The sequence below is a fragment of the Panthera tigris genome, chromosome F3, assembly GCF_018350195.1.
Source record: "Panthera tigris isolate Pti1 chromosome F3, P.tigris_Pti1_mat1.1, whole genome shotgun sequence".
Lineage (NCBI taxonomy): Eukaryota > Metazoa > Chordata > Mammalia > Carnivora > Felidae > Panthera > Panthera tigris.
This window is the reverse complement of record NC_056678.1, coordinates 2,659,997-2,683,550: the sequence shown is the minus strand read 5'-3', so window position 1 is coordinate 2,683,550 and position 23,554 is coordinate 2,659,997. Positions and strand designations below refer to the sequence as shown.

At 53.0% G+C, this 23,554-nt stretch overlaps 1 protein-coding gene and 1 long non-coding RNA gene across 2 annotated transcripts; one reads left to right on the top strand and one right to left on the bottom strand.

Moving 5' to 3' along the window:
- Positions 1-3,797: 3,797 nt before the first annotated feature.
- LOC102970218 (histone H3.3A) lies at positions 3,798-12,043 on the bottom strand. The gene is made up of 4 exons (XM_042975894.1): positions 11,942-12,043; positions 10,288-10,438; positions 8,897-9,050; positions 3,798-4,454 (listed from the first exon to the last, which is right to left on the bottom strand). The coding sequence occupies exons 2-4, from the start codon at positions 10,413-10,415 to the stop codon at positions 4,326-4,328; spliced, it is 411 nt and encodes a 136-aa protein (XP_042831828.1). The 5' UTR covers positions 10,416-10,438; positions 11,942-12,043; the 3' UTR covers positions 3,798-4,325.
- An 816-nt stretch (positions 12,044-12,859) lies between these two features.
- Positions 12,860-16,825, top strand: LOC122235872. The gene is made up of 3 exons (XR_006213969.1): positions 12,860-12,954; positions 13,391-14,026; positions 16,469-16,825. It is a non-coding gene; the product is annotated as an uncharacterized LOC122235872 (long non-coding RNA).
- Positions 16,826-23,554: the final 6,729 nt, after the last annotated feature.

Below are 23,554 nucleotides of genomic sequence, written 5' to 3'. Positions count from 1 at the left end.
GTAAACGTTAAAAAAAAATGTTTATTCATCTCCTGAGAGAGAGAGAGAGAGCGCGTGCACCAGAGTGAGTAGGGGAGGGGCAGAGAGAGAGAAGGAGACAGAATCCCAAGCAGGCTCCGCACGGTCAGCACAGAGCCTGACGCGGGGCTCGAACTCACCACCCGCGAGCTCATGACCTGAGCCCGAGTGGGACGCTTCACCAACGGAGTCACCCCGTCGCCCCCAGAGCCTTAACTCTGAACCATGAGGGGCTCCTGCAAGTAATGATTTCCTTTTTCAAAAACATATTTTCTCCTTGACTAGAACTTTCCAAGAGACGTTTAATAATAGCGCCGAAAAAAGCGTTCACGACTTTAGGAGAATGCTTCTGGCCTAGGGTTTCGCCACTAATGTTATCGATTTGACTCCCCTTATCAATGGTGAAGGTACACCCTCCTGGTCCTAATTCGTTTAGAGCCCCACGCCTAATGACATGAGGTTCACGGGGATCCGATCCAACAGCAGCCCGCCCGTGAAGGTCTCAGAAGTGTTAAAATCGGAAGGAAAGCGGCAACACCCCGTCCCTCTAGCGGGACTCCGGCCGATTTTCGTACAGGCTTACTCTGTGCCACCCCTGGGGCTACCGTGGAAAACTCGCGAAGCCTGGTTCTTGCAGCTCGTGCTAGCGGGCATGGCCAATAAAAAAGCGAACGAGGGCATTTCAGGTTTCGATGCATCCTCAGGCAATAAAGCCAAGGGGTGACAAAAAGGCAGGTGGGCAGGGGTTTGGCTGCAGCCTAGTAAGCGACAGGTGGACAGACTGGAAGGCCAAGTCACATGGGGACTCATGAGCCAAGGAGTTTAGGTGGTAGTCAGTGTGCAATGGAAGCCATTTGATATTTTAAAAAAATGGTGGGGGGGGGGGACACCTGGGGGGCTCAGGTCATGATCTCACGACTCATGAGTTCAAGCCCCACACCTGGCTCTGTGCTGACAGCTCGGAGCCTGGAGCCTGCTTCGGAGTCTGTGTCTCCCTCTCTGTCCTTTCCCCACTCGTGCTTTCTCTCTCTCAAAATAAAATTTAAAAAATTTAAGTTTGAGAGAGAGAGCACAAGGGGAGGGGGGGAGGAACGGGGCGGGGGAGAGAATCCCAAGCAGGCTCTACACGGTCAGTGCAGAGCCCGCCGTGGGGCTTGAACCCACAAACCGTGAGATCATGACCTGAGCCGAAATCAAGAGTCGGATGCTCAGCCGACAGAGCCCTCCAGGTGCCCTGACCGTTCGGTATTTTCTTAAGTTGGGGACGTCCTGAAATGATTGGCTTTAGCAGCATTTCTCCGGAGGCTGTGTGAAGGGCCAGGGGTGGGGGTGGGGGTGCAGATATAAGGTGTTGCCGTGGTCCGGGTGGAAGGTGGCAGCTTGGAGTAGGGGGCAGGAGTGTCACTGCAAAGTCTCGGATGCCTTTTTGGAGTAAGCGTCAATGGGATTTACGGAGGTGAGGGAGAGGGAGGAATTTAGGCGACTGCTGGAGACGGAACAGGTGGCAAAAAAGGCAGAGGGTTTTCCTGTGATTTCTATCATCTGTCCCCCTCCTTCCCAGTTTTGTCCTTTTTCCTGACTTGTTCCCACTGTCAGAGACTTTCCCTAACGTCTGTCACTCCCAGCAAAAATAACAACGCTCAGAGCATGGCAGTGGGAGGGCGAGGCCCTGGACAGAGTCAGCTGGAGACCAAATCCTGTCTGGGTGAATTGTGACCTCGGACAAGCTTCTTCATGTAGGACATCGGTAGAGAAGGGTGACCGCGTCCCGGCTGTTGAGTTGGGGGCATTTATGCTTTTACATCCTCAGCATCTAGCAGATCCTTGATAGGGTCAAGCCTGCAAATTGGAATTTATTTCCTCTCAGATTTTAGACTGTGCAGATCGGAGGGGAAACAACTTGGGGGCACTTTCGGGCACCCGCTCACCCAAGTCTATCAGCCAGGTGACATTCGCTCCACTTGCTTAAGAGAACGGTCTCCAAATTCCTGCCCCAAAGTTCTCCCAGTTCAAGTATTCCCCTGATTTCCCAAGACCTACCAAACCTAAAATTATTTGTATCTTACCCTGTAATGTCGGGTTTTACTTCTGTAAGACTTTAGGAATATTTTCTGGAAGCGTAAGAGGCGCTAACTGGCTGTTTTGGCAAGTTACTTTGGTCTTCCAAAGTGGGTCAGCTTGTTGAAGACGTGGAAGACTGAGCTTAACCAGGCGTGCAGAGTTGAGCCGCAGCCCCCCCCCCCCCCCCCCCCCCCCGCGTCTTTGGGGCCAAAGCCGATTCCGCACTTTTCCTGGGTGGCGTTGTCAGGTAAGGATTCCAAAGCGTAGCGGGGGAGAGGATCACCAGCCCGTTACTGAACATGAACCCAGGGACCAAGGGGCCGGCAGGTCACTCACACCCGCGAGTCCGGTAACGGCCCCGAACTAAAACTGTGCGAAACGTACACACCGGTAACGAAGACTATTCCTCCCGAAGTTATCGCCTCCTTTGTAAGCAGGAATGAATCCCCCGCCTCCTCGGAATAGAACACGTCAGATGTTGACAGACCGTGGAATCTCGGGACGAGCCCATCACAGCGTGCGCGGAGCGCCAGCCTCATCTACGCGGTCCCGGGCAGCTTCTAACCGCCCCGTTTTGTAACCTGCGACTTACTGTACGTTCGTGCCCGGACCGCAGCAGTTAAGGACTCCTCACTCAACAAGATGGGCTAACGGGTACCGTGACCGCTTCACGCGAAAGGCAGAAACGGGCTTTTTGGTTGGCAAAGCTACAGCTTCGTAAAGCACAGTTTAGTACAAATCCTAAGGGACTCGGCTCCAAGCGCGGCCTCTCCTACCCCATCGGAGACGCCCGCTCTCCCGTCCGTTTCCACCAACAGGCGGCGAGAGCCTATTGTGCGCGCCCGCCAAAACCGGACTGGGGAAGCTCATCAAAAATTGGCTCTTAGGGGGCGGCCGGGCCGGCTCGGTCGGTGGCGCATGTGACTCCGGACCTCAGGGTTCAAGCGCCACGTGGAGCAGAGAGTTTACTTAAGAACAAACACAAAACCATGACCCCACGTCAGCAAACCGGAAGCAGGCTCTAAAATGTGCGTCTCCCTCTCTCTCCGCCCCTCCCCCGCCCATGCTCAGTCTCTGTCAAACGTAAAAAATAAAAATGAAAATGAAGTTAAGAGCGAGCCCGTGAACGAGCGGCGCAGCAGCCCAACGTTCCCCCGGACTGTTCTCGGCCCGTCGATGACCTAGTTCCGCCGGACTTGAGAGCAGTTCCACGCGCTGCGGCGTTAGAACCAGCGCGTCCACCAGGGCCGCGTTCCCGGCCGCAGCACGCGCGCTCCCCTCCCCGAGAAGCGAGTCCCGGGGCCTGGCCGGTCACCTCGGGGTGGACGCGCCTCCAGCGCCCTCGCTGCGGAGCCAGACTTGCCGTTACGCTTGCCGAGCAAAGTTCAGCGGCGCAGGTCTGTCAACGGACGGACCTCAGGCAGGTTTCCCCGTTTCCATGTGCTTCCGCCGGGCGGGTGAGGACTCGCCCGTTTGGAGCACCACGTATCCAAAGGGTCAAGATCTGGTTTTCACGAACAGATTTACTCTGCAAATTTTAAACCAGGAGGAAAACCAACAGCTCCGGCTTCCTTTCCACACAAAACGTATCCTCTCTCCGTCTCTCAACGGTCTCGTCTCAGACGGGAGGTGACAGACCGCTTGGCACTAAAATGATTCTTAACGGTTCAAGTGACTGAACTACACGGGCAGGGGTGAGAATAAAGACCAAAAGCAGGTACAGTTTAATGTATTTTAATAGCAAACTTACAGGAACAGCACAGAAGACAGACAACATTAAAAACATGTACTTGCATGTAGGACAACTCAGTTAGAAAAGTATAGTGAATGGATGGAATCTACCGTATGATAAAAATGCTACAAACACCATTTAGTTGCCGTCAATAAGAAATTTACTCGTTTTAAAAAAATCCAAATGCTGGCATTGTCCAGAAAAATTTAACAGGTTTATTTATAATTGTTATAAAGTTGAACTGCTGAAACGTGTTCACTGAAACATTTTGACTTGCATTAATGCTTTATGTCCCCGCATTTATATTAAAAATTCACACACGAATGAAAATGGAAAAACTGCCAATACCTGATTTCTGTCCCCGATTTTTCCATTTGCAATCATATACTTCGATACCTTTTGACCCCATGGAAAAAAAATATCTAACGTTCAGAACTACCAATAACAGGAAGAAGAGAAGTTTTTTTTTTTTTTTTTTTTTAAAGAATGAAACGTTTTCCATCAGAGTGGATTCTTAAGCACGCTCTCCACGTATGCGGCGCGCTAGCTGGATGTCTTTTGGCATAATTGTTACACGTTTGGCATGGATAGCACACAGGTTGGTGTCTTCGAAGAGGCCCACCAGGTAGGCCTCGCTTGCCTCCTGCAAAGGAGCAAAGAAAAAGGCATCAATGGCGTTATTAGCACCCGTCACGGGCAAGTCCGTACCGGTTCAGATGACGAGGTTTTCGGACCTCTGAAAAGCCGCTCCAGAAGACGCTGACCTGTTCACCAAACGGGTACGTTTTAAAACCTGGGGGACAGGCTGAAAGGCAGTTTATGAAAAGCGGAAGGCTCGAGCTGGGAAATCTTCAGCAAATTACACAAGAGTCAAACGATTTCATTACTAAGCTTCGATTTTTCTCCTGTTAAAACGCGATCTCTTACCCACCGAAATGCCTTCGGTGAATCCCATTTAATCCAGGAACTCCAGCTTAGACTCTAATCCTGTCTCCTCGCCAGCGTCCTCCTCATCCCGAATCCCGCTCGCCCCAGAGTATCTGCCCGAACCTCTGCTTGCCAATAATCCAACACAGCGGACAACTGGCTTCCATCACACGGTCCCCATCAACCTTTTCTTTTCCACCTCCGTTCTATCACACGGGGCCCACGGGGCCCAGAGCACAACGCGCTGGTGTCGTTTACGTTCTTGGACCTGTTTTGCCTAGATGTGCCCCCTCCAAGCGCACCTTCCTCTGTGCTCCCCAACCCGCGGTGACCTTTTCCCCTCTCGTATTAATATGGATCCCTCCAGTTTTTCTCATTACACTCGAGGAGTCTTTGAAGGCACCCCCCCCTCTCTATCACCACTCAGAAACCGCCAGCTGTGGGAACTGTTCACGGACACTTGGCAAGTCAGGTTAGTAGACCTTACAGCTGTCTGAAAAGCTAAAGAGCCCTTTAGCCGAAGTCACATTTGCTTCCTCATTCCGAGAGGCAGAAACCGTTTTACCAGTCCGGTCACCCGCCCGGCTGTTTCAGTGGCTCAGGAGCATTAAACGGGGCTGTCTGGCCTTGTCGCCTTCTCTGTAGAAAAGTTACTTCTCTGATCAAGATACTTAGAAAAACCAAGATTCCTGTAGTTGCTGTTTTTGTCCTAATAAAAAAAATATTTTCCATTTTGGAACCCTTAGGAAACAATAAAGCTAAAAATGATGCCACCCGACACTTGAGCAATTTCAGCCACTTATGCTACATAACACAAAATATGTAGACAGGAATAGGCAGATTCGCTTGTGATTTTGCAATAAAACTACGGAGACTTGCTTTCCCAAGCATCAACGCAGCAACAATTAATTCAACTGGTTCACATTATCATCTTATGAAAAAGTACGCCCTTCACATTTATGTATCTTCAACTTTTTTGCCTTATGTCTCTCTTCTATGAAAATTTGTTTCATCTAAATTTTACAACCCCTACAGTGTTCTTCTGCTGTGTTTTTTCTTAATGTTTATTTAGTTTTGAGAGAGAGAGAGAGAGAGAGGGAGGGAGGGAGGGAGGGAGGGAGGGAGAGAGAGAGAGAGAATGAATCCCAAGGAGTCTCTATACTAATGGATGTGGGGCTCGAACTCAGGAACCACGGGATCATGACCTGAGCTAAAATCAAGAGTCAGACGCTTAGCTGATTGGGCCCCCCAGGAGCCTCCTGCTGCATTTAAGAGTCAGGTTTTATCTACCCACTGAGGCCTAGCTCAGACTTTCCGAGCAGGAGGAAGCAAGCACTTCCACTCCCAGCTCCCAAGGGCACAAAGCCTTGAACTCCTTCCTCCAGACTCCCTGCTGCTTCTCTGGCCTCTTACAGCAGAGCCAGAGCCACCCTCTTATGTATGTAACTTTATAATAGAGTCTTGTTTTCTACTCACGACGCCTTGCTTTGGAGTAGATGTTCAACAAATGTTTGCTTTTTAAATCTAACCCTAAGTAAGTGTACATCTTTTCCATGCAAACATTCCAAAGGATGTAATGAAGGCAAAAGCCCTTAACAGCCGGGGATTCATTCTTACAATATTCGAAGGAATGGGTGAGAGGTGTGGAGACCAAGGCATAGTGTGGGCTCTGATGGGCTCACCACACGCATCAGATAGGACTGACGTTCCTCAGGCAAGACACCAGTTTGATTCTGTTTCACCTGGCCTCACACCCATCCAGAATGCTTCCGCAAAACGTAGCGCCGTGAGCTGCTAGATGGACAAGCCAACGGGTCCCGTGGTTCTGAGACCATTTAAGAGCAGAATGATCCATGGGCTCCCTGGTACTGCTCCGAATGGCACGTGGCCATTCTCACTTCTGTCTTGGAGCCCGGCTACTGGTTTTATAGGGTTGTATCTGGTCGGCTCTGGGAGAGTATTCTATACCCATGGGGGATTTGACCATGACCCATATATTTCTAATTCTATTACACAGATCCTAAAACCTTCTCAACGGGAAGGCTCTAATGGGAATGAAAGACTGCCACATAAATTTATAGCCCAACAAACCAATTTTGAGATAACGGCAAAAGAAAAAATATCTTACAACTAGAAGGAAATGTTAATTTACAACGTTGACTATATTCAACGTCTGATTCTCCCACCATTTCGAAACACCAATGTCTACGTTTTTAACACGAGGATACCTCAAGTCCAAACTCTCAGACATTAAAGACAAAGGTTAGATTTTAAGTCCGTCCGTTCCTGAGTATCGAATGGCAAACCCAGACTAATTTCTTTACCCCCCACCCCCCCGCACCACCTCCCCGTCTCATTTAGTTCTATTAGGAAACTTGTCAACTGTGTGATTCTAAACCAAAAATAAAGTGACTTTTTGAATTTTATTTCAACTGCTCTCTTCTGTTATTTCCACCAGCAAATTCTCCCATCCCTGTCTTTAAGAGAACTGAAGTGCGTGGATACAGAAAGCAAACACTTGCACAAAAAAACTGGTAACAAAGATTACTCTTTCCAAACAAGAGCCATCTAACTGCTGGAGTACAGGCAGCAGAAGGAAACATTGTGCTCAAAACCAATACAGGAACACTTGCTAACGTACAGCACACACCTTCCTGCCAGTGACCATGAAGTTTACACATGAACTGGAAAGACAATAGTGTTTTGCCCAGATTGCTTAGTAATCTCCATTTACAAGACTCTACCACGGACCAACCATTAAACACGAACACGTTGGGACTTCCCAGTATAATGGGTTCTTTAAGCACAGTCCTGGCTAACTGGGAGTAGGAACCAAAACTAGCAGCTTTGTATCAAATGCTTGACAATCTTGGAAAATACACGGGCAAAATGTGACTTACAACTGTAGTGATAGACGAAAGGAGACCTTACGGTAAACAACGATCAAAACAGAAAAAAGAGTTTTAACCAGCGCTAGAAGATTTTAGTAGTTTGAAATTTCAGTAATTTCAATTCATTGAGAATTTAATGGATGCCTACTCCTGGAATCCACCAATCAAACCCAGTTCAGACTAACCATAGAAACAGCTCAACCAATCGCACTTCAGCACAGAACCCACCTATCAAATCTCCCTCACGTGTAAAGCCAAAGCTTGCCACGGCAACAGCAGCCTCACAATCCTCCAATGGAGTGTATGTGGACTGTGGTCCCCGCACCCCCAGAGATTCTGATTCACCTCTGTGGTGCCTAGAAATCTGCACTTTTAATCACTTCCAAAGCCCTGCTCTCATGGAGGCAGTAGTCTGAGATACACCGATCTAAAACATGCCAAACACAATATAAAACAGGTTACACGTTAGTGATTGGTATTAATTATATTCTCACCCCTAATCAAGCATGTTACCCGTGGGCATTTCAAGTTTTAATGCTGGCACAAGACACAAATACTATGGATATGTAACCACCTCTAAGACCGTACTTCTCAGAGTTCTGACACCTGGTGTGGAGATTAAATTCAATGTGCTTCCCATTTAAGCGGAAATCCATAATCCTCTTTGGCCAACTCCAAGTCCTGACATCCCTGCCCCTTAACACGTACGGTGTGATCTCGAAGCACACCTTTTCTCCCTACGGCCAAGCCCATGCCAGCTAGCTGGGTGCTTCCTTCAGCTCAGTGCACAGCCTCCCCACCGACACCGCGCTCCCCTCTCGCGTGGCCTCTGCACATCCAGAAAGACACCAACTCTCCATGCCTTTTCCAGCGATCACTGCTTAAAGCTGATGACCAACACAGACCTTAGTCCCACATCTTTGTAATGTCCCGCAGCACCCATGACCGAACAAGAGGGTTCTTTTTTCCTCGAGACACCGTTCTCAACGCAACGTTTAAAAAACTGAAAGACGGTATACCGGAACGAACGGTATACCGTTCGGAGCCAGATGGGTTCAAATGAGGACTGTCACCCAAATGGGTTCAAGTCGCATTTTCGGTGTGTATGACCTCGAGCAACCTAACCTTTCTGACATCTCAACGGTGAAGCAAAGGTATGGCCCACCTTACGGGCTGTGCCGATCAAAGCACGTGGAAAGATTTAGAACCGTTCTTGGTACACAGCAGGACGGCCGACTCTCAGAGCCGTCCCCACCCGCCACTTTACCTGCAAAGCACCGATAGCCGCGCTCTGGAAGCGCAGGTCTGTTTTGAAGTCCTGAGCAATTTCTCGCACCAGACGCTGGAAAGGAAGTTTGCGGATCAGAAGTTCAGTGGACTTCTGGTAACGTCTAATTTCGCGGAGTGCCACGGTACCAGGCCTTAACACAAAACAAAACAACATTAAACAAATGGTTATCGGACATATACAAAAACATACGAGGATAAGCGGTTAGCTTTAACAAATCCAGTCATTTTCCAAAAAATAAACCACCCGTTTTCTGTTTTTTAGCTTGGGTATAAAATTTCCTTCACCAGGTTATGATCTGAGTATTTAAAGCTGTGAAGAGTAACAGAACAATTCCTTGAAAGCAAAAAGCATAACATGAAAGGAGATTCTGAGCAGGGCATTTATCTGAGTCCCATTCACTTTCTTCGTCTTAACACAGGGGCGTCAATAACGTATCATTACTTGGGAGGGTGTGAGGCCACTAATAAAAAGTCAACATTCAGACTCTTGTCAATTTGGTATTACTAGCTTTGCTTCTTCTAAAAGACGCACCAACACCACTCAATGGGCTTCATTTAAAAACACACTCAGGTATATTCAAGGCCCATTTCCCAGAACACGTTTAGTTTGACTACGGCTCATCCGTCAGGAATGATGAAGTCTGGATACTCCTGATGGCGCGGTGTGCCTTCCACAGGGCAGAGTGTTCGTGCATCTTTTTTTTTTTTTTTTTTTACTAAGTGTCAACAAAAACGTACCTCAAGTCTGACTTATTTCTTCCACTCTATGAGCTTTTATTTTAGAGTAACTATAAAATCATTTGCAGAAGCTAAGTACAGACAGCTTCTGCCCTCTAACGGCGGATGCCCTTAACAACACTGCTGAGGGCAGCTCAACACCAGACTGCTAACAAGGAAATACACCAATTTAAGGAAATGAAGGAGAACTTTACTCAAACAAAACACCCCACCTTGAGTATTGTTAAAATAGAATTGGTATCAAAATGTATTATTTTGCCAAAAACGAGTGTCCATCCTCACACATGTACTTAAAAAGCACTTTATTATTTTAAAAACACACGTTACTAACGTAACAACTAAATAAAACGAGAATCTATCTCATTAATATCATCGGTGATTCAGTAGGTCTCCTTTGGGCTCTGGGTAGCTTCAAAATAAAACATTCCGACAAAACCCAACACTATGTTTTGGGACACACACGCGCAGACGTTTTTAAAATATTAGCAAATATTCAAAAGGGGAAAAACATCGGTTTCCCTAGATCAAAAAGTCTGCTGGTTATACATCTTTTCATTGTATTTTACAATTGCTGCTTCCGTAGACGGACTCTATCCCACTATTTCCTCTTTTTTTTTTTTTTTTAAATACCTGTAACGATGAGGTTTCTTCACCCCTCCAGTAGAGGGCGCACTCTTGCGAGCGGCTTTTGTAGCCAGTTGCTTCCTCGGTGCTTTACCCCCGGTCGATTTGCGGGCAGTCTGCTTTGTACGAGCCATGGTACTGAGACCTCCTCACTTACCTACCAGCATCAAAAACAAAAATCATACACACGACCCCCCAGACGTTCAAGTTTTCCTGCCACTGCCGGCCCGGCCCCCGCCCCCCCCGCCAGGCTGGAAATTAGGCCCAGCACAAAACAAAACAAAACAAAACAAAACAAAAAAAACCCCAACAATGTCCGTCATGTTATATAATTCGCCAGGGTGCAGATCACGCCTGCCACCCAGACAGGACTTCTCGAAACAAACTGTGGGACTCGGAAATTGGGACCTCTAACGCCGACCATCCCTCAAAAGACCGACGGCAAAACAAAAAGACCCCCCTAACGGCCTCGGCCTCCCTCTCTTTAATTAAAGTAGAAATCAGAAACGTCTGCAAACATCCGACCCGCAAACAAGTCCAAAGAACGAAGCCACAAAACACAGAAAGGTCGAGTCAAATTTCGGCAAAAAGCCTCCGGTCCCCCCCCCCCCCCACCCCGGCCCCGCGCCCCCCACCGCCGGGCGCCCGGCCGCGGACGGACCCGGGCGAAGCTCTGAAAACACGCCTGGGGTCGCGTTTCCACAGCGTGTTGACAACACGGCGCCCGGGGACGCGGGAGGGGACAGCGGCGCCCGGCGGCCGGCTCTCCACAAAGCCCGGTCCCGCGGCCGGCCGTCGTGGGCTCCGCCGCAGCCGAGCGCCCCGCAGCCGGGCTGTGATCGCCGCCCGCGCCGGCCCGCGGAAACTTTTGGGCCCGGCCCCCCGCGCCCCCGCCGCGGCCCCCAGCGCCCCGACCCGCACGCCAACAATCGGCGCCCGGAGCCCCTTCCTCCCGGGGGCACGACGCACCCAAGCCGCTCCGAAACGCCCCGATCCCCCGCCACGTGCCGCCCTCCAAAATGCAAAAGTTTTTTTTGCATTTCCAATGCATCAAGTTTCCGCTTCTCCAAAAAAGGAGAAAAAAAAAAAATGTCCCTCTCTGAAAAAATTCTCCTCCGTTCTCGAAACGGGGAAGAGAGAGAGACGGGGGAGAAAACATGGTCGGTGACCAGAGAAGAGAGACAAGATGGTGAAGCTCAGCAACAACTGTGGGGAGGCAGCAAAAAGCGAGTTAGCCCGGGGTGCGAAGCGGCGGCGATTTCCCCCCTTTTCCCGCCCGAAAACCGGGGCCCGGGGCCCGGGGGCGGCAGGGAAGGGGCCCGCGCGGGTCGTGGTGAGGGTCTGGGGTCCCGGGAAGGGGCGGCGGGCGGGATTTGGCCGAAGAAAGGGGAGCCGGGGGCGCGGGGAGGAGGGAGAGCGGCTCGGCGCCGCGGCGGCTGCTGCTGTGGGGCTGAGGCGGCGAGAGACGGGGGAGAGCCGCCGCCGCCGCCGCCTCGGGGACGCGGAAACTCGCTCCTCACCTCCATTTCTGGGCCAAAAAGTTTGCGGGCCGGGCCCGGGGGGCCGGGGGGGGGGCCGTGCCCGCGGCGCCGGGGCCCGGGCGGCGGCGGGCGGCGAGCGGGGCCCGGTCCCGGGGAGGCGGGCGGCCGGGGAAACTTACCCCCCTTCTCCTTCGGCTGGAGCTCGGCGAGCTAGAGGCGGCGCTGGCGTTAGCGAGCGACGGCGGCGCGGCGGCGGCTGCGAACACAATTGAAAGATGGCTGACACCGAGGCTGGCCCCCAACACACGCCGCCCCGCCCCCGCGCCGCGCGCCAGCCAATCACACACAATGGAGGGAAGGCTCGGCCCCGCCCCCGGCCCCCGCCAGCGCCCCGCCCCCGCCCCTCCCCCCGCGCGTTCGTTCGCTGGCGCGCGCTCGCCCCTCCCCCGCGCGCCGCCCGCTCCCTCCCCGCGGCCGCCTCGCGCCCAGTGTGTACAAACACAAAAGACGTGCCGGAGGGCCGCCGGCTCCCGCCGCGACGGCCGCCAGCCCGCCCGCCGGCCCGCCGGCCCGCGCGCCCCCGGCCCCGCGCCCGCGCTCGGCTCCCCCCCCCCCCCACTCCCCGCCGCCCGCCGCCCCCTCCTCCCCCCCCACCCCGCTGGCGCCCACGTCATCCCGCGCCCGGAGCCCGGGGTCGGGGCGCCCAGGGGCGGTGGGGGAGGGGCGGCGGGCGCGGCCGGTGAACGCCCGGGCCTGCGGGCGGCGTGGGGGCGGGGCGGCGTGGGGGGGGGGGGAACGGCCCGGGGGGGGGGCTACGCGGCCGCGGGGGCCCCGGGGCGGACGGCCCGCCCGCGCGCAACTTTCCCCGCAGGTGGCGGCGCCGGGCCGCCCGACGCAAGATGGCTGTGCTCGGCGAGCGCGACAACAATGCGCGGCCGCGCTGCCCGCCTGTCGGTCCCCGCACCTCCCCGCCGGCCGCCCGGGGCCCCCCGCGGCCCGGTGCCCGGGGACCGCCGGCCGGGGCGGCCCGCACAGCTGGCGCGCGGCGCAGAGCGGCGGCCGGGAGGGAGGGGCGGTCCGGGGACGGTCGCCTTCACCCGCCTTCCAGCCCTCGGTAGCCCGGGAAGACGACCCGCCGCGGCCCGGGATGCCCGGACCGTCCCCGGGACGGCCCCGCCAGCGCGGCACGGCGGTGCGCGGGCGCTTCCCCCGGGGCTCCTGCGGGCATCCCCGGGGATAGCGCGGGAGCTTCGCCGCCCGGGCGAAGGGCGAAGTGCCAGTCGCGATCCCCAGATTTTATAAAGCGCCTTAGTCGTAAACATTACCCTGAAACGGGCGCGCGGAAATCAGAGAGCAGGGAGGGAATGGGTTTGTCCAAGGTCACTTAAGTAAGGGACAGACCTGGGAGCAGCAGAAAAACTCCAGGCCTCCTGTCTCATTATTATTTAATGGATGTTAAGTGTCCGTGGTTGCTGTGCAGAGCACATGCGATCTGGAAGCCTCTCCTAAAAGCACACATGCAAAAAACAAAACAAAACAAAAAACAGCCCAGGCAGAGCTGCTAGCGGAGAGTTCCTGTCACTGGGGCCGAGCAGAGTTTTGTTTTGCTTGTTCTGTTTTGTTTTCAGGGAAGCGAAATATTTGCTGTTGAATCGATCCAGGAAAGCTGTGCCCCATCAATTAAATTCGTTATCTCCTCAAGAAATGTTCAATGACGTGGGTAACGTTCCCTTCACGGGCTCCATTTTTCCAGAGCGTCTATTTTTTTGGCCGTAAAAGATATTCCTAAGGAAGGGAGAGACTGTTACATGAAATCGTTCGGCTCTTGGATGATCTGAACCAACTGAGCTGTCCATCTGTGAAATGGAAGTGTTATCTATCCCTGTGAAGATAGGCCACAAGTTCATTCTAGTTGTGGAGTGGAATACATAAGCACCCGGGTATGTGTCCGGTTACTTACTTGGTGGATTCTGGAAGTTCACTCTCGCTGCGTGAATATATATCGAGTGACAGCTGCGCGTCAGGCACAATTCTGGATGCTGGGAACACAGCAGTGAGCGCGCAAGCAACAATCCTGTCCTCGTAGGGCTTATGATCTCTAGGAACATTGCCAGGAAGAGGCGCTTGGACGAGGGACAGGAAGGGGGTCTTCTGGAGCCCTACGAGTGGCAGAAAGCTGTAGCTGACAGAAGAAGGCTTTCCAGTCCAGGCAATGGAGCGGGAGAGCTGCCCCGGCAAAAACAGGATGCTGAAGGGGCACCAGGGTGAGTCCTGAATTGGCTGTTCCTTCTCAAGCTCTTGGCTGGGGCGCCTGGGTGGCTCAATCGCTTAAGCGTCCGCCTTTGGCTCAGGTCATGATCTCGCGGTTCGTGGGTTCAAGCCCCGCATCGGGCTCTGTGATCCTATTTGTTGACTTGTGTATTATCTGTCTCTTCCCCAAAGAATGTGAAGTCTAGGATAGTAGCAGGCGTATCTGTCTCCCTCCACTGGTCTAGTACCCTAACTCCACTCGCGGTTAGGGACCTTTCTGAATTTGCTGTGTGTCCTTAGCCATGGAAAGTGTCAAAGATATGACCAAAGTAGAAAGAATAGTATAATGAACCCCCACCTTGGGGCTGTTTTCACAGGGAGCTACCTCACTGGTCTTGTCGGGCGGTATTTCCCACTTTCTCCTATCTTTTTACTCTTAGAAAGGGATCCTGTTTGCAGGGTACACGAAAGAAAAGCGGAGGGGATTTGGAGCCATTGCTTAAAAAATTTCATTATTCATTTTTCTGCATTACATAATCACTAAACAAAACTAATTGCATCTTAAGGAAGATATGAACCATGAAACTAGCGTAACACTCCCAAGTAAGATGTTTTCAAAGGTTTCAATTGGCAGCATTGAGCTTGTGTCTGTGAACATAATATTTTATATCACGTTTTATGCTTGAAATGGCCATATTCCATTCCCGATCAAGACTTTATAATGAAGATCTCTTTAAATTCTTTTTTTTTTGTTAAGTTTATTTATTTTTGAGGGAGAGAGAGTGCACGGAAGTGGGGTAGGAACAGAGAGACGAAGAGAATGCCAAGCAGACTCGGAGCTGTCAGCCCAGAGCCCGACACGGGGCTCGATCTCACGAACCGGGAGATCATGACCTAGGCTGCAACCGAGAGCCGGACACTTAACCGACTGAGCCGCCCAGGCGCCCCAAATCCAATGAACTTTTGAAAGGTCAGGTATTTACAAATAATCATGCAGCTCAAAGCTGTTGCAGGCACACGTGCCGGGGTCACCACCGAAAGGGCCTGTGCGCTACAGTGGAGAGAAGTACCCGGCAGGGAGACGGAAATTCAGGTGTGCCCCGGGAGCCTGTTTCGCCTCCTTGCCTCCAACCCTAGCGGCCGCATTTGGGGACACACCAGTGCTCCTCGGGGGGCCTGGCGTGAGTATTCCTCGTGTCCTTGTCCACGATGGGACTGCTCCCCGCCCCGCAGGACTAAGGCAGGGATGGGAGGGGCTGTGCTCATATCTCGTGGAGCGGTGAGTGGGGGGGCGCCGCCCTCACCATGGGGCACAGGTCTGGCCCACGCAGCTGAGACCGCCCTCCCAGGGGCCCTAGTCCTTAGGGCCGAAGGGACCTATCTCCTGTCCCCCCGATAGCCCACAGACCGCTGGGCTGCTCTGAGGTCTCGGGGCATGACCCCAAGTTCCTGTGTTCCCATCCCTACCGCCCATATTGTCCCCTGTCACCTTCCCGGGATCATATCACAGCAGTGCTCACAAGCTGATATTTCGCTAACTTGCTTCCTGATTTGTGGCCTCTCCACCTAGACTGTAATCGCAGAGGGAGCAAGGGCTTGGATACTTTTTATTTGTTTTTAATGTTTCATTTATTTTTGAGAGAGAGAGAGAGAGACAGAGACAGAGCGTAAGCAGGGGAGGGGCAGAGAGAGAGGGAGACCCAGAACCCGAAGCAGGCTCCAGGCTCCGAGCTGTCGGCACAGAGCCCGACGCGGGGCTCGAACCCACGACCCGCGAGATCAGGAGCCACCCAGGTGCACTGAGCATGTAGCTCTTGATCTCAGGGCCGTGAGTGCAAGCCCACGTTGGGCGTGGAGCCTACTTTATTTTTTTTAAAAATTTTTTTTTTTTCAACGTTTTTTATTTATTTTTGGGACAGAGAGAGACAGAGCATGAACAGGGGAGGGGCAGAGAGAGAGGGAGACACAGAATCGGAAACAGGCTCCAGGCTCCGAGCCATCAGCCCAGAGCCTGACGCGGGGCTCGAACTCACGGACCGCGAGATCGTGACCTGGCCGAAGTCGGACGCTTAACCGACTGTGCCACCCAGGCGCCCCGAGCCTACTTTAAACAAAACTAAGGGGTGCTTGGGTGGCTTAGTTGGTTAAGCATCCGACTCAGGTCAGGATCTCGCGGCCTGTGAGTGCGAGCCCCACGTTGGGCTCTGCGCTGACGGTGTGGCCCCTGCGTGGTTTTTCTCTCTCTCTCCTCTCTCGCTGCCCCTCCCCTGCTCTCTTGGTCTCTCTCAAAATAAGTAAACTTAAAAAAACATTTTTCAAAAAGTACACGACAGAAGAATAAACAAAAAGCAACTGTACGACACAGGCTTTTGCAATCGACCGTGAGATGCATTTCGTAGGAGAGGCGCTTCTGGAAAGATGTGCCTTTCCTTGCACACGTTTCCTTGTATTCTCAGCGGGAAGAGGGCAGTTGGAAATGTTTCTCTCAGGATGAGGATGTGAGCGTGAAATCTGCCCGTTGGCCTGGGGCGGTCACTATTCATGTTTTATTGATTTCGGGCGCACCGTCAATGATTCGTGGCGTCCCCTCCGTATTCCCTGCTCCCCGAGCGGCCGTGGGATTGCAGCCGGGCCCCCTGTGTACATCGGGGATGCCTTCCCTGGACGCAGGAGACCTTCACCTTCTCCGTAAATGACGAAACAGGTGCCCTGGTTCCACCAGTCAGTGTCGGCCCGCCGTGAGGAGGGCGTGCCAAGAAGTGACAGCAGTTTCGGAGGCTGGAGGCCCAGGGCCACGCCTCGAGTCACCAAGCGAGTGGCACCTGGGAAGGTTTTTTTTTTTTTTTATAAAGTCATTTTCTCAAAAAAATTTTTTTCAGGTTTATTTATTAATTTTGAGACGGAGCAAGCAGGGGAGGGGCAGAGAGAGCGGGGAGAGAGGGAATCCCAAGCAGGCTCCACGCTGTCAGCGCAGAGCCGGACGCGGGGCTCGAACCCGCGAACTGTGAGATGGTGACCTGAGCCCAAACCCGCCCCCCCCCACCTCCCTCCCTAACCCCCAGGCACAGCAGGGATAAAAGGAGGCCCGGCAGGAGGGGGCGGGGCTTCAGGATCATGGGCCAGAGTTTGAATCCTGCTCTGCCGCTTCCGGCTAGTTGAATATTAGCCTGTCTGGGTCTTAGCTTCCCCCCGTCTGTAAAATGAGTAAAATTACCTTGAAGTATACCACTAATCCTGCCCCGCCAGGTCCCTGGGAGGGTTCGAAAGGATGGGTACGGGGCACTGACACAGATTCCGGGTTCACTGTACCAACTCTGCCTCTACTGTTTCCAGAAGGCGTCATCTGCCGTGTATGACCACAGTGTGCAATGGCCGTGTTCACTCTTACGTGCACGCCGTGACCTCTTTGGAGGCAGGCAGGGCCTGGTCACCTTTAGAGGATTCGTCATGCTTGATTTGGCTTCCGTCCCCTGCTGGGTAGCCAGTCAGTGTCCCCCATGGCATAGCACGGCCCGGGACTCCTACATGAGGGTTAGGGAAGAAGCTTAAGGAAGAGGTAGACGCGTTACTCGAAGCCCCACAATGTGCCTCAGTCTCTGCGGCAGGATGGTGATTGCAGGAACAGGAGGGAGGAAGGAAGATCTTTCTGTGCTGCATCCACAAAGGAGCGTTAACATCTCCCTGGGAGAGAGAGAGAGAGAGAGAGAGAGAGACAGACTGAATCCACCTGGGCCATCTTTGGGCCTGCAAGTGCTGTCCTTCCCCGGATACTCGGCAAGGACATCCCAGTGCTACTCAGCATCGACAGGAAAAGTCCATTATTCCATGGAGAAGGGTCTCCCCGCCCCACTTTATATAAGACTCAGTTATCCCGGATAATACCTTTGCACTCCCTCCAAGGGTGATCAGCTTTTCCTGGCTCTTCTGGGCTATCCTGGACACCAAAGTGGCTTATTCACAGCTACCTACCAGGAGTCACTGATGGGGCATCTCTTGTCATTATAGAGGCAAGGTTCTGTCCCTCCGTCCCTTAACCTTAGCAGGAAACAAAGAAACTCCAACACTAAGAGATCGCCAAGGAGGGAGCCTCCTGGGGGGCTCAGTCAGTTAAGCATCTGACTCTTGATTGGCTCAGGTCAAGATCTCACGGTCGTGACATTGAACCCTGCATAAGGCTCTGTGCTGACTATGGAGCCTGCTTGAGATTCTCTCTCTGCCCCTCGAGGGTGCGAGCTCTCTCTTAAATTAAAAAGAGAGAGAGAGATCACTAAAAGTTTATCTGTTGCACTAAGGGCCCCTACAAATTTTCATTTGTGGGCCTAGAATCCCTCTTCCTAATCAGCCCAGTGCTTGGAAAATTTAGAAGTCAGTATATGTGCTAGCAAATGGGAAAAGAAAATTAAAAAACATCGATCCAAATAATTCCGGTTAAAACATAGTGGGTATTTGGATGGGTTAGATTTTTGTTTCTTACTTTATTGTAGTCTATGCTTCCCAGATTTTAATTTCTTTTTCTTTTTTAATCTTTATTTTTGAGAGCAAGCGAGCAGGGGAGGAACAGAGAGAGAGGGAAAGAGAGAATCCCAAACAGGGTCCACGCTGCCAGCACAGAGCCCGACTCGGGGCTCGATCCCGTGAACCCCAAGATCACGACCCGAGCTAAAAATCAAGAATCTGCTGCTTAACCGACTGAGCCGCTCAGGCGCCCTCAGATTTTAATTTTTTTGCAGTAAGATTGTATTCTCTCATCAGCAAAAATTAAAGTATAAAAACTGGGAGAAGGTGACCCCGGCTCCTGGCAAAGTGGGAACAGCAAAGTCGCCTTTTACAGATGTGAGGCCAGGGTCTGCCCACAGGTCTTTCCCGGACCTTCTAGTGGCTCATGAGGGGTGACGAGGGCAGTTTGACAGCATCTATTGAGTGCCTACTGTGTACCTTCTCTATGTGAGGCATTTGCTACAAAGGGAAAAATGTGGCTCCTGCCCCATTGAGAAAGGGGTGACCCTCAGCCTGGGGTGACGCATCCTCGGGAGGCGCTCGGGGTTCAGTGGAAGCCTCGGGGGCAGGGAGTGTTGGGGAGGGGATGAGTCCTAACCTTTCTCCACAATGCTTTTTTGTTTTTTTTTTAATTTTTAAAATCTTTATTTATTTTTGAGAGAAAGATTGCGAGCAGCGGAGGAGCAGAGAGAGAGGGAGACAGAGAATCCCAAGCAGGCTCCACACTGTCAGCACAGAGTCCAACGTGGGGCTCGAACTCACAAACTGTGAGATCATGACCTGAGCCGAAGTCGGATGCTTAACCGGCTGAGCCACCACCCCTCAGAGAGATTAGTATCTAAATGCAAAAATCTTCCTGTAAGGAGGGTAAGTATCAATCATTTGCCATGTGAGCTGTGAAACTTACCAAACACCTTTCTCTCTCCTTCTTCTTCTTCTTCTTCTTCTTCTTAGTGTTTATTTTTGAGAGAGAGAGAGAGAGAGCATGAGCAGGGGAGGGGCAGAAAGCGAGGGAGACACAGAATCGGAAGCAGGCTCCAGGCTCCGAGCTGTCAGCACAGAGCCCGGCGCGGGGCTCGATCTCACGAATCGTGAGACCGTGACCTGAGCCAAAGGCGGACGCTCAACCCACTGAGCCGCGCAGGCGCCCTGATCCCAGCTTATTAGGGGAGAAACCCTGTGGGAAGGACCTGACTCCGCAGGTGCCCGCGAGTGCTGATGTCCCCGTCCCTGGGTCAGAGCCTAGCTGGTTGGCCTGTGTCTGGCCCCCGTTTACGACCACGTTGCAAAACGAGAGTCGTTCCCACGTAGCGCATCTATGAGCAGAGCTCGAAAGACGATGCGGGGCAACGGCGCCTTCCAAGGGATTCACAGAGAAGGAAGACTTTTCCTACGAGGCGGTGTGTGCGTTATCTTTTTTTTCCTCCTGCTCACCTGGCTTAAAGACACCCCCGGCCAGTTTTTACCATTTTTAGCATATCTTCTGTTTCTTGTCCATTTTGTACCTGTACTTTCCTTTCTACAGTAGGGTTTTGGGGGCTCCTGGGTGGCTCAGTTGGCTGAGTGTCCGACTCTTGATTTCGGCTCAGGTCATGATCCCAGGGTCGCGAGTTCGAGCCCCGCGTGGGGCTCAGAGCCTGGAGCCTGTTTCGGATTCTATGTCTCCCTCTCTGTCTCTGCACCACCCCCCCCAGTTCTCTGTCTCTCAAAAATGAATGAAACGTTAAAAAAATAATTTAAAAAAGGGTAATTTGGTTGGAGAAAGTAGGATATAAAATTGTGTGTTTATTTTGGTAAAGTGCTGGGAAAATTATACACTTGTGTATATACCTACCTATACACCAGGCTAGTGGTATTATGGGTGGGATCTTTTTCTTCTTAATATTCCAAAATGTTAGTAATATGATTATATGGCTTTTATCATGGAAAGATTTTTCATGCAAAAATTCTTCTAAGTACAATTAGAACCATATGATATTGTGATGCGTATTTCACAACCAACAACACCAGGACACGTGGCCTGACGTCACGGTCTGGCAACTGGACCCCTGGTTTGAAATTGGAATTATTTTCCTGGCTCCCACACATACATACATGTGAACGGGCAATGACGGCTGCCAGCCAGAACGAATCGTGCCAATGGCTTTATTTGAGGGCCCCGCTCTGGCCACTGTGGTGTCAGTGACTTAAGGCCACCCATGGTGCCATCGTCTCAGGGCAGCGTTAGATATCGGGGCACCAAATAAAATCGATGCCCTGCCCTCCTGTGGCTAAAACAATGGGTCTTTTGAGTTACTATCCGACCCAGGAAGCGTCTCTGTTGGCAGGTGTCGTCATTCTGTACAAAGGCAGGTCCGTCAGTCCTGACCGACAGAAACACTGTACGAAAGTTTACAACTTCTTAGCCATGATTTAGGGGCTTTTGAGGGGGGGGGGTTCAGATGACCGCTTTGCCTGTCCTGGGAGAAGAGCCTCATTTCAGCGCCGGGTCCAGGGTGGAGGCCGGAGAAAAAACCAGATGCTCCTTTTTATGGTGGTTTTCTGGTTTCTGTGCCCCCCTGCCTCCCCCACCTCCTGGCCGCTATTACATAAACTCCAAATTTAGTTTTAATACAAAGGTATTGATGAAAGTCCTGAAGATTCATTCAGTCATTTGTTCATTCTGCTAAAGGGTTAATTAAAACAGGCATCGTGTATTGTGCACTGGAATTGAAAGGGCACAGAAATCATCCCTTCCCCTGCCCCCCGGTTTACAGGCGATGACGTCAGAGTCACAGAAATTGCTGGGGAAGGGGAGTCCGGTCTGTGTGTTTAGGACCTGGGGACTCCGTGAGATGGGCCACCTGTTCTGGGGGAGCAGGGCTCCCAGGGCAAGAGGGGAGGGGGTTTGGGGAGGGCAGGAGGGGAGGGGCTTTGGGAGGGCAGGTGACCCCTCCACCCCCACCCCAGGCGTGCTACCAGCTGGAAACTTGGAGGGAGATGCAGAAAGGGGAGGGGAGGACATATGGGGGACGAACGTCACCTACTAGACCATTTTGCCTACGTCTGTCTCTTGAGTGAGGGCCAGGAGGACAGCGGTGTCCCTCTGTGGCATTTGGTACCCTTGGGTCCTTCTGCTGGCAGGAGAGGGTCACGGCCACCTGCCCAGGAGGCTCCCTAGGAATTTACGGAGCCGATGTCTCTCATGCCTGAGGTTTGACGCATGACCACAGTGGGCAGGCAGGGCCGACCGCTTCTTTCCCTACCTGACACTCGCAGGGACACAGGCTACTTCTGCACCTGCCAGGGCTGTGCGGAGTGAGCATGAGAGGCAGTTGTGGGGGGGTGGGGAGAGTGGGGGCTGGCCTTTGTGTTCTTTGAAAGGATTTCTGGAGAGTGCCAAGCCAGAATCTTCTGGGCCTAGGAGGTGGGAGGGCAACGTGGACAGGTCTGACCAAGCACGAAAAGCCTCAACCCAAAGGCCCCAAATTTCTGTCTTCACATTGACATTGTGATGCGAGAAGAGAAACGCAAAGCGATCCTGCAGGGAAACTCAAGGGGCGATGCGCTTGCTGAGGCGGACGGACTACCCTGCCCGCTGCTGACGGACCGGGGCTGGGAGTCTGGCCCCCGGACCCCCAGCTGGCGGGCTACACTGTGAATTAGCTGCCGGCATCTGATAGCTGAGAGTGGCTGTGGGAGAGAAAATTAAGCAGAGGGCACTGGTCGAGACAGAGATGAGCAGAGCAGCCCCGGGAGAGGTGGGGCAGAAGGGACCAGAACCCCTGGGAGAGCAGAGGGGAGCCTCCCCTTGTGTCCATCGGTCCCCTGAGGCTCCACCCACGCACCCCCCCTGCCCCCCTTCCCTGCTCTTGGATCTAAGAAGTGAGATTTCCTGCAGGGTCCTGCCCTCCACACCCTCTTTGGACCTGGCGAGCTCCAGTGGGTTCCTGTTCCTCCAGCCCCAATTACCTGCCTGGATCAGCACATTGTCCTCGTGGGGCCACCCCGCCGTCCCCTTCCCTTGGGTGGCCGGAAGACGGAGCCCAGACATACCTGTCCTAGCCCTGCCTGGCCCAGCGCATTTCTTGTTAAACAGCGAACACCCCACACCAGTCTTGGCGTGAATGGACAACCTTAGACGGGCCCCAGCTTTCCTCTCGGGGACTCGTCACCTGTCCTCGGTCCTCTCTCCTTCTCCACCTCTTCCGGGCGGCCCCTTCCGCCGCTCTCTCTGGACTAATTACAGCCGATGTGTCCTCGGCGCCCGCCGAGGGCCGGGCGTTATTCTAGGTGCTTTCCTCGTGTAAGTCTTTTATTCTCCTGAAACTTCGGAGCAAATCCCCCCATTTTACGGCCGAGAGAGCTGAGGCGCGGGGCGAGTTTCCCCATCCAGCCTCACAGAGCAAGGATGATAGGACCGGACCAGCCCCGGGGGTGGTGTCCCTAAGCCCTTGTTAGTTTTGTGGTCACCAAACCAGCAGCGACCGGCAGCCTAAATAAGAGAGCAGAGCGAGGGCCTTATTCCTCAGGAGGGGCCAAGGTGACCACATCTTCAGGCAGCACGGTCTGATTCTCCGTGGTTCAACCGTGGCCTCCCGGTTCACCAAGAACATCCAGGGAATCGGGCACCAGGTCCTGCTCCCCTGCAGACGTCCCCACCGGACCACCCTCCCCGGCGTTCCTGGGGCTCAGAGACCTGGGTGTCCCCTCACTTTCCTGCTCTGGGTCCCCGTACCGGCCAGGGGAGACAGTGGTCCCGGGGCCCTGTGAGGGGTGCCTGGGAGAATGGGGTACAGTTGTGCTGGAGAGCAGCAAGCCTCGCCTCTCCCTCCTCCTGCCTCTCAGTTGTATAGAGAATTCTGGAAGCAGGAGGGAGAGGGACGCAGAGTAGGGCAGAGGAGGGAGGGTCTTGGCCAAACAGGGAAGAGCCAGCTCTCAGACATTCCCTCCGTCCGGAACGATCAGCCTCTCCCCTTTTTGTTGGTTTCTTTTCTGGGCTCCATCAGAGAGAACGTTCTCTCGACGCTAACTTTCCCTCTACCGCCCACCTCTCCCTTCCTCTG